We start from the raw sequence: 10,422 nt of genomic DNA, 5'->3' as shown, positions 1-10,422 counted from the left end.
ATAAATCCAATATCTTCTTATTCGTCTTCTTCTACAAGCACAAAGTCCTGGTTAATTTCTATGGACTGGATTCCTGATCATGTTGGCTTAGATTGGATAAGAACATAAGAGAAGCCTGATCTAACATGGCTTCTCTTATGTTCTTATGTTCTTATCCAATGCAAACCTGTGGAACTAAGGAAGGTCTATTCTGAATCCTACTTGGGTCTGTTTAGGGGTGATTCCTCCTGGGAAATGTTTGTAAGGTTTCCCAGGAACATGTTTGCCAGGGTACTTCAGCCCACAACCTTTTTAATATTGATTTCCATTATGTCTGCAGTTGGGCAATACACCCAACTATATCACTCTTGAGCAAAAGTCTCCTCTTCCCAGCCCTGTATCATTCAACTGGAAATTTATTTCCATTAATTTTATAGAGAAGATTCCTATGTCATCTCTCCTAAGATCAAATAAGATGATAATTAGACACTAAAAGGCTGCTAAACATGATGAAGAAGATGAACACAGACTCCTAAAAATTGTCAGTTTCCTGGCAATGAAAAGCCACAGAAAGCAAGTATCCTTAATTCAATACTTTACTCTCTGCAATAACTTTTCTCTCTTATTCAGCTCAGGCCTCAATAGAATAATGTAGCATTTAGGAGAAAAGATGCAACCCAGTAACCCAGCACTGGAAGCCAAGATAGAGAAGATCTCCACTGCCACTGTGTATTTCCCTTTGGTGCTCAGGTAGGTTGGAACAAAACAGAACCACACACTGCAAAACACCAGCATGCTGAAGGTGATGAATTTGGCCTCATTAAACGTGTCTGGCAAGTTCCTGGCTAGGAAAGCCACAGTCAAGCTGATGAGGGACAGAAGTCCCAAGTAGCCCAAAACACTATAAAGCATGACGGCAGACCCTTCATTACATTCTGCTACAATCTCTGTAGTCAGGGACTTCCTGTCTAAATCTGGGTATGGGGGAGAGGTTCCGAGCCAAAACAAACAGATGCCTGCTTGACTAAGAGAGCAAAGAAGGATGACTGAGATGGTCAGTCTTTTCCCCACCCACTTCCTCATGCTGGACCCTGGTTTGGTGGCCATGAAAGCCACAACCACAGTGATGGTTTTGGCCAAGACACAAGAAACAGCCACTGAGAAGATGGTGCCAAAAGCCGATTGCTGAAGGAAGCAGGACACCTTGGTAGGTTCTCCAAGGAAGAGAAAAGAAGAAAGGAAGCAGAGGAGCAGAGAGATAAGAAGAGTATAGGTGATATCTCGGTTGTTGGCTTTGACTATGGGGGTATCTCTTTGCTTAATAAAAATTCCCAGCACCAATATACTGATTAGGGAAAAAGAAAGTGCAACAGAAATTAAACTGATCCCTAGGGGTTCTCCATAAGACAGAAAGCTGATTGTCTTTAGAACACATTGATCTTTGTCCTTGTTTGGATATTGATCTTCTGGGCATTCAATACAATCCTCCATGTCTAAAAAAGAAAAGGGACAGAAAGTGAAAAGAGTTTCAGTGGTATGATTGGTTACAGGAATCTCTGGGAAATTTTTTAATTTTGATTTCACAGTGCTGGTTCAAGGGCCGCAGGTTGTCACACAAAAAGACATTTTTATACTCTTGGACACAATTAAATTATTCTTGCTGCTGTTCCTGTCATTCTGCCTCTTATGAATACTTATTATTATAGATATGATACTATGTAGTATATGTAGTATTCCTGTCTAGAGATGTAAAATTTCCAGAAATTCTGAAGCTCAGAAAAAAAACACCTCATTTTTTCCAGGGGAAAAAAAAACACTTCTTTCCTGGGAAAAAAAAATGGAAATTTTCAAAAAAATTGAAAAAAAAAGCTACATTAGCACTTCTTTTTTATTTTCCAGGTTGAAAGACATTCTGTTACTTTAGGAACACATAATATGACTAGGAGGGAAGTGTATAGAAGGGAATGTAGGACTAACTTTCAATGAATGAGCATGACCTAGGACTTGCTTGTCCGCAGTGCATAGAAATTAGAATAATTTGATACTATATATATATATATATATATATATATATATATATATATATATATATATATATATATATATATATATATATATATATATGTTTTATTGAAATATTTTATTCATCATGTTAAAATGAAACATTCCATAAACAATTCTTGTCTTTTCTTTTTTTCAATTTTTCCAATTTTGGGGGGTGGGGGAGACTTCAGGAAAAAAACAGTAAAAAATCCCTGTTTTTTCCATTTTTTTCCTGAAGCCTTCCCCCCCTTTGCCAGAAAATTGGAAAAATTGAAGAAAAATAATAATAAAATCTTTATAGAATGCTTTATTTTATCATGATGAATTTTGACATGATGAATTTTAATGTGATGAAATAAACCCTGTTTTTTTTCTGAATTTTTCCGTTTTTTCCATCTGTGTTCCTGTCTATTTCATAGAAAGCAAAGACATTGTTGAGAGACGTTAGAAGTTAACTTTGACCAATACTTGAAGGGGGAAGGAAGGAAGACCTCACAGATGGCCACGGCCAACCACCTCCACTTCTCATTTGCCTTGAAAATGATGTCTTGCTTAGGTCAGCTTTTATACACCTGCCCACTTTCTCTGTATTTAAAGATGGCTTGCCTTTCCATTTCGTCTGATGAAATCTGCTTAAGAGCATAGGAAAACTTACATTCTGAATAAAACTTTGTTGGTCTTAAAGGCGCTACTTGTCTACTGCTTTGTTTTAGGTCTCAGCTATGATTTCATGGCATTTCAAACACACAATATGTGCATGCTACTTACTTGTTTTGGTCAAAGCATTATTAACCATCTATTACATATGCCACATGGTAAATTATGGAAAACAGCAACCCCCCCCCTCCCCATAAATGCATAAGCAAAGACATTGCCAGGTTACACTCCTGCGATTCTGAATTTCTTGGTTATGCATGCCATTCTAAGGTGAGTAGCTGAGAAACATGGATCAGCAAGGAAAATGTCAAATATGTATTGATGACCTTGTTTCTACCTCAAAGTGCACGTTGTGAAATTCTATCTCCAGGTGAGTCTTGTTTTACCATGGTTTGTAATCTAATCAGAATTCTGTCTTGGCCCTTTTTCTTTTTTTTTTAATTGCATCCCTCCTAATTCCTTTGGGGACCTGGAGCAACGGAAGCTGAGATATCTACCACCTCCCTCTTTCTTCATTCCTCAACCTGCTTTCGAAGGAACTCTGGAATTTTGATATCACAGACAACCAGTTTGTTATTGCACTTTTTTTTTTCCTGGTGGTGTTTCCAATGATTTCTTTTTATTTATGACTCCTGTCACATAGTGAAGCTTCTCTCTCTCTCGGCTTGGCTTCGTGAACGAAGATTTAAGAAGGGTGCAATAGTCCACGTCTGCTGCAGGCTTGCTGGTGGCTGACAAGACCAATGTGGGACAGGCAGGTCCGGCCACAGCGGCTGCAGGGAAAAGTCTGGTTTAGGGTTGGTGCTGTAGCAGTGCGATTCTTCCTCAGTCTCCTTTTGTCCTCAAGACCAGCTATGCGTGCGTTCTCAAAGGAAGAGACAGCCTGGTGGATGGTGTGCCTCCATGCTTTGCGATCTGAGGCTAGGTCAGACCACTGGTGATGGTTGATGTGACAGGTGCTAAGGGATTTCTTCAAGGAGTCCTTGTACCTCTTCTTTGGTGCCCCTCTATTTCGATGGCCGGTGAAGAGTTTGCCATACAGGGCAATCTTGGGAAGGCGGTGGTTTTCCATCCTAGAAATATGCCCTGCCCAGCGCAGCTGCGTCTTCAACAGCAGTGCCTCGATGCTTGTAACCTCCGCCCGCTTGAGGACTTCAGTGTTGGTCACAAAGTCACTCCAGTGGATGTTGAGGCTCACATTAAAAACCACACATTCCATCTGGACAGTGTTTCTTTTCACCACCACTCCATTTGTATGCAACTGACTCTAGAACAGTCTTCGATTCAACCTTCAGTGGTGTCATCCCTGAACCTCGCTACTACTGGTGCTGTGTTTTTCATATTGCTGTGAACCAGATTCTCAAGGGCAGCGCAATCCTATCTATCTCAAGTCCCTCATCTCCCTTTCTACTATCCAGGGCACCTCCATTTTCTCAGTATTTAGTTTCAGCTGTTTCACCCTCATCCAATCCATTGTTGACTCCAAGCGCATCACCATCAACAGCATCCTTGAAACTAACTGGAAAAGGAAGTTAGAGGTGGGTATCACCCACATATTTGTGACAGAGCAGCCCAAACCCCCTAATGGCTATTCAAGTGGCTTCTTGTCATAGAATCATAGAGTTGGAAGGGACACCCAAGGTCATCTAGTTCAACACCCTGCACAATGCAGGAAACTCACAAATACTTTCCCCTAAATTCACAGGATCTTCATTATAACATAGTATTTCACATACTATGATATAGTATGAAACTGGCAGAACCCCATAGGACAATGGACATTGGAAAAAGCAGTAATTCCCCATGCACCCATTTCTGGGACTGGCAATTTGATGAATGCACTACACTGTGAGGGAACATTTGGAAATGACCAGAGCAATGCCCACAATGAAGTAAGGCTTCATCAAGTGTGAAATTATAACATTTCTTCCAGTCCTTACCTACTGCTAGCTAAAATGTGATTCACACATGCATGGACTTCACCTGAGTTCTTACGCTTTATGAACCTTCAGCTGAACAGAACTGATTGCTGTTAAAAGCATGGGATTGCCCAGATTGTTTGCCATGTGAAGAAATTTGCCAAATGGTTAGACTGGATGACGCCATCCATTCTGGTTTGTACATTTTCATCAGTTAGCACTTATGCATTAACATCACATGTTTCCATAGATAGGGCATATTACAGTACATACCTTTCTGGTTTGAAATCTTTCCATCAGGGCAACGAACACAATCATAACAGCAAAATTTCTCCCCTTCTATCTTTCGCTTCTGAGAACCAGGAAGGCAGTATTCATTGCACAGAGAAATGGGCACCACCTATCCAAATGCACAATAGGACTTTAGGACAAATGACATGAGACCTTCTCTTTTACTAATCGTGGGTAGTGTGATTACAGGGATGGAATAAGAGATATCAATGATAAGTAAGAATTCCCATTTAATTTCTCTTTCATTTCCCTACATATTTTTTTCTGTTATACCTCCATATACCAGGGTATAGCAGGGTTTTTGTTTTTAATGTGACATGTCAATGGATGCTCTAGAAGGCAGGTAGAATGATATGGTTGATATTGCCTGGCTCCAGCACCCACAGAACGAAATTCTGAGACCTCGTAGAACCTCATGAACAGGAACATATGAAGCTGTCTTATCCTGAATCAGACTATTAGTCCATCAAGGTGAGTACTGTCTAATGGTGGTGGTCTCCAGGATCTCAGGCAGATGTTTTCTCCATCACCTCCTTTCTGGCTCTTCAACTGGAGATGCCAAGGACTGAATTTAGGACTTTTGGCTTGCAAAAAGAAACTCTTCCAGGGAGCCACATCCTTCCCCAAACCTCCCTTCCTTCTCCTCCTCTCTCATAATTTGCTGATCCTGGCACATGCTCTTTCTGGAGTCTGATTTCTGAAAATGAGATTGACTACTCAGTTCAATGACTCATTCCACAGAAAAAAGAACGACTGGAAAACTGACTTAAAGTCTCAAGACTTTGTTGAAGTCATATTATACTCAAAAAGAGAGAGAGAGATTCCTGGTATGAAATTTGTGATATGCAGGAAAGGAAACCCCCTAAAAAAATTGGGACATCCACCCCAGTAACAGAATCATTTATGTGAACATTTCAGAATACAAACCTGGTTGAAGCGGCTCTGCCACTCAATTCTGTCCTCATCAATGATCAATTCCTTTCCTTCAGAAGCATCAGGATCTACTTTTCCAATCTTCACTTTAGCATAAGACTTGTTTGGGAATATGACCAAGTTCATGACATCAAATCCACCTCCTACTTCCTTATTACCACTAAAAGACATTGATTCTTCTGCTGAGTTGTTAAAGGAAACTTGTTGAAGAAATTGGTGAAGCTGTAGAGAAAAAAATGGAGAAAATTGCATGTTATAGTTGATGATGTGATTTACAAAGCTTTCTTCATTGATAACATTATATATAGACAAATGGGGGGATGTCAAATAGAGACAACTACTTTGTGTGAAAACGTAAATGAAATCCATTAGCAGCTGGTTTGAAATAATACAAAAATTACAGTTGTATCTGAAATGAAGCAAAAGATTTGTTAGCAACCAGCTGTCCAAGGGGGAAGTAGATCTCTATACAGAATTATTTCTTGCAGCCGAGCAGCAACTGATCTGATGTAGAAACTTATCTCACAACAAAACCTCACCCCCCAATGAAACTAATGCAGTATACAGCCTCAGCAACAATACAGACATCATTATCGAAGAAGCTACCAAAGGAGAGACAGTTGTTACCTTTGACTATATCCAGGCAGTCCTTCAATATGACTTTCTATATGTATCCTCAGACTCCACTCAAGAATAACAAAATAAATTAAGAAATAGCTATATGAACACACCATAAGAACTTCAGCCAGGGACATTCTGTCTTCTGTCCAAAATATTATATTATTATGTTCCTATCGCAAACCATCATAAAGTACAGGACTCATAAACCCCCACCATCCAAGATTGGGGGAAGGTTGATGAATCCATGGTTTTGTGGGACAAAAAACATCAAATATTCCAGTTTTGTTGAAGTATTTTTTTTTTAACCACATCTCCATTTTTTTTCCATTTTTTGCGCTTTTGCATTATCAACTCCCAAATTTGTTTTGAAGTTTTCAAACTCTGAATGTTTCTCCCTGCCCCCACTTTTAGGGGCCATGAGCCACATTTTAAAATATTTTCTGAGATATGGGCTTAGAAACGTATCACTTTTCATCTTCATAAAACTTTGGGAACCCAGAATACGCAATGTCTTCCCCCCGATTGGGAAACCAGGTGGTTTATATCATTGTCCCCTCTTCTATTTTTATCCTCAGAGCGATCCTCTGAGATAGGTAAGACTGAGATAGTAGGACTGATCCAAGATCACCTAGCAAGTTTCGATTGCAAAATGAAGATTCAAACCCAGGTCCCGCAATGATCTAAGAAAGGCTTGGACGGAAAATAAGCATGAAGTGACCATTCATATCCTCTCCCAAAAAGTTAATATGTACTAAATTCCTACATTGGTCTGTGTTGTGCAAAGTTTCACACACTGACATGTTCATAGGGAAGGTATTACCTGCCAAGGCTGGAGATCATGAAGGCCATCTCTTTTGCCAACACCCACCACTGATCTATGGTTGGAGTGGGATTGATGCATGTCATGCAGAGCATGTGCTATGGCATAGACTGCGTTATAGACGCTGTAGCTGTGGCCAGTCATCTGCATTTCAAAAACAGGTGAGGGAAGACTCTCCAGCTTCTCCTCCCCAGTACAGGTTCCATCACTCTGAGATGATTCTTGGGAATTGGGAAGTAGACAGTCAAATGCTTGTTCCCAGAAATCCTTGAGGAAACGATTTCCTTGTCTCCAATAAGGGTTTATGTTTTGAGGAACTTTCTGGAATGCTGGTAGCTCTTGTGAGTGAATTGAGAAGAAGATGGCACCGTGGAAGAATTCAAGATTACAGGCCCTTTGAATGCCATTTAATGCAAAATCAATCTGAGCTGTCATAATCCACACCCTTCTAAAGGAAGTCTTTTCCAGTAATTCAGAATTACTTATGTATAAGTTTGTGGTCAATGAAACAATGGACATAGTCTCTCCATAAAGAATAAATGTATTGGCTTTGCTGTTTTCCAAAGCTTGATGAACCCCTGAAAATAAAGATATAATTACATTAAGGTTATAATCCCAGTGGATTTGGGTTCCAATCAGTTCTCTGAAGTCCACACAGATTTGATGCTGGAAAAGCAAAGGCTCCATTTCCTGGAGGAAATGTTCTCCACTCTCATCATCCATAGCAAAGAGCACAACCCACGTCCATCCAAAGTGCTGAAGTAACTGGACAATCCCTGTGTACTGCTGGGCTTCATTGGGAACCATTCGGTAAAAGGAAGGGGACTCAGCATTGCCCCTGTCCACTGGTGGAAATGACCCATAGGTGAGCTAAAAGGAAACAATGAGAAATGTTTGAAATGCATTATCAGGTGCCTCTGTGCCTGGTTACTGCTGAATGTTCTGGAAAACAAGAGAACCCAGGAGAACTTCTGAGTAATGGTTAATGGTGGGGTGAATCTACTAAAAGCGCCTTGTATTTCATTTCCATGACCATCCCATCTCCAACTTCAGAACAAGTTTCCATTTGATTTTATTTCTATTTCCTCAAGACCTTTTTTTTCCAGTTATATCTTTCTGTACTTATGAGCCACTCCCAGTAATAGAAGCATCCCTATGACAAAATCTCTCATTCTTCTATGCACACAGCCTACCTGCGGAATCTTATAGAGGGCTAGAATGTCTGCCATGTGGAAGGAGACATCAGATCCAAGTCCCCCTACGATGGCCATTAGATTTTTCTGGATGTCACATGCATAATTTGGAAAATATCCATGGCATTTATAAAGCAGATCTAGAGTGGTGCGGTAGGTCATCTTATCATCATTGTACGTATCATAGATGTGGAAGCCGAGGGTGACATTAGGCAAGATCTTGGGATTCATGTTGATCTCCTCTACAGCAAAGGCCAAGGCCAGGAGGTGCTGGTAAAATTTGGTTGTCATACTTCAAAAAAGAAATAAATGCTTTTTGCAACATTTCCTGTAATGATACTTCCAATATATTCTACTTCATAGGTAACTTAACCATTATTCAAAGACACTAATAACATGTTCTGTTTCAAATATAATTAGATCACTATAAAGGTAAAGGTAGTCCCTTGCGCAAGCAGCAGTCGATTCCAACTCTGTGTTGACGTATCATGACATTTTCATGGCAGACTTTTTTTTTTTTTTACGGGGCGGTTTACCATTGCCTTCCCCAGTCATCTACACTTTCCCCCCAGCAATCTGGGAAATCGTTTTACTGACCTCAGAAGGATGGAAGGCTGAGTCATATTTGAGCCAGCTACCTGAACCCAGCTTCCACCGGGATTGAACTCAGGTCATGAGCAGGGAACTTGGACTGCAGTACTACAGCTTTACTACTCAGCGCCATGGGGTTCCTCTTGCTTACTATAAGCATACACTTTCACGTTACTGGATTGTCTGAGGAAAATTACACAATTTCCTTATCATCATCCCAAATAAATCTAGTAATACATTAATAGAATAGAATAGAATGGTTCTTCACAACAGACAGAATACAATACATCGTCGAAGACAGTTTAGAACCAGACTGAAGGCAACTTAAAGCATCTCTTTAAAATATCATTAAGTATCAGAATAATTCTTACAGATGAGAGATCATCATTCTTACATACGAGGAATTCTAATTTTATCCTTACATGGACAAAAACGAAAAGTGCTATTATCATTTCAATGTTTGTTCTCTGGTTGTCTTTTTCAGTGTTGATCTCCCTTCTCAAAGTCAGAGCAAAAATTCTTGAATTGGTGGCAAACGTATCTTCATCTTATTCTACGGTCATATGAATGCATCCCCGAAGACACCAGTACATCTCTCCGTCTATTTCAATGCTCTTCACTACTGCTTGTGGTACAGAGGAGCTGTTCTGACTCAACTGTGTGAATGTCAGCCCCCAATGAGGTTTTACACTCTCTGACTGCACTGTGTGGTACAGAGACAACGGGATTTCAAACCAGAAAATGGATGCCACCAGAACACTGGAATCTTAGAGGGCCATCTTTCTTTTGGTTTTGCTACACAGAGAAGGCAGAGACATATTCCATTTGCAGGGAATCCCCCCCTCCCTTACATTCCATACTTATTGTGGTAACAATAACATTTTTAAATCTAAAAATAAGACTACAGAAAGATAAAACATGTTGCTTTCATTTAAAATAGACATATGTTGAGTTTGTTATACACATTTCTAGGTCTAAAGGTCACATAAAATAAGTTTGATCCTAAATCATACCGTAGAAGAAAACAATGTGTGATACAGGCAGAGAGAAAAGAGGAAAAAACGGAAACAGGGAAGGTCAGCAGAAAATTAGCTGGAGCAAGTATGGACAGGGGTGTGCAAGAAGGTAATAGAAAAGTATGCTTTTTAAAAAGTAATTCCATCAGTTAGGGAGTTGACATTTTATTAGAATAGAATATCTTGTACAACTGAAACATACTGTGGGCATGTCTAGTTGAATTCCAAGGGCAACAAACATGGGGTCTAGATGTGACCTTTTCATTGTTTCTAGTTGATTGATTCGCAGTAGTTGGACCTCTTTGAGCAGATACCAGTTGTCCGTGAAAATTATTTAAGGCTGTGATCATTTTCACAGC

At 39.9% G+C, this 10,422-nt stretch overlaps 1 protein-coding gene across 1 annotated transcript; it reads right to left on the bottom strand.

Annotated features, from left to right (window-relative positions):
* Positions 1–567: 567 nt before the first annotated feature.
* Positions 568–8,747, bottom strand: LOC132584671 (vomeronasal type-2 receptor 26-like). Its single transcript, XM_060256571.1, has 5 exons — positions 8,457–8,747; positions 7,264–8,133; positions 5,817–6,044; positions 4,872–4,998; positions 568–1,472 (listed from the first exon to the last, which is right to left on the bottom strand). The coding sequence occupies exons 1-5, from the start codon at positions 8,745–8,747 to the stop codon at positions 568–570; spliced, it is 2,421 nt and encodes an 806-aa protein (XP_060112554.1).
* Positions 8,748–10,422: the final 1,675 nt, after the last annotated feature.

The sequence above is a fragment of the Heteronotia binoei genome, chromosome 15 (genome assembly GCF_032191835.1).
Source record: "Heteronotia binoei isolate CCM8104 ecotype False Entrance Well chromosome 15, APGP_CSIRO_Hbin_v1, whole genome shotgun sequence".
NCBI classification, from domain to species: domain Eukaryota; kingdom Metazoa; phylum Chordata; class Lepidosauria; order Squamata; family Gekkonidae; genus Heteronotia; species Heteronotia binoei.
Note: the sequence above shows the minus strand (reverse complement) of the source record. Positions and strands in the feature narration are given on the sequence as shown.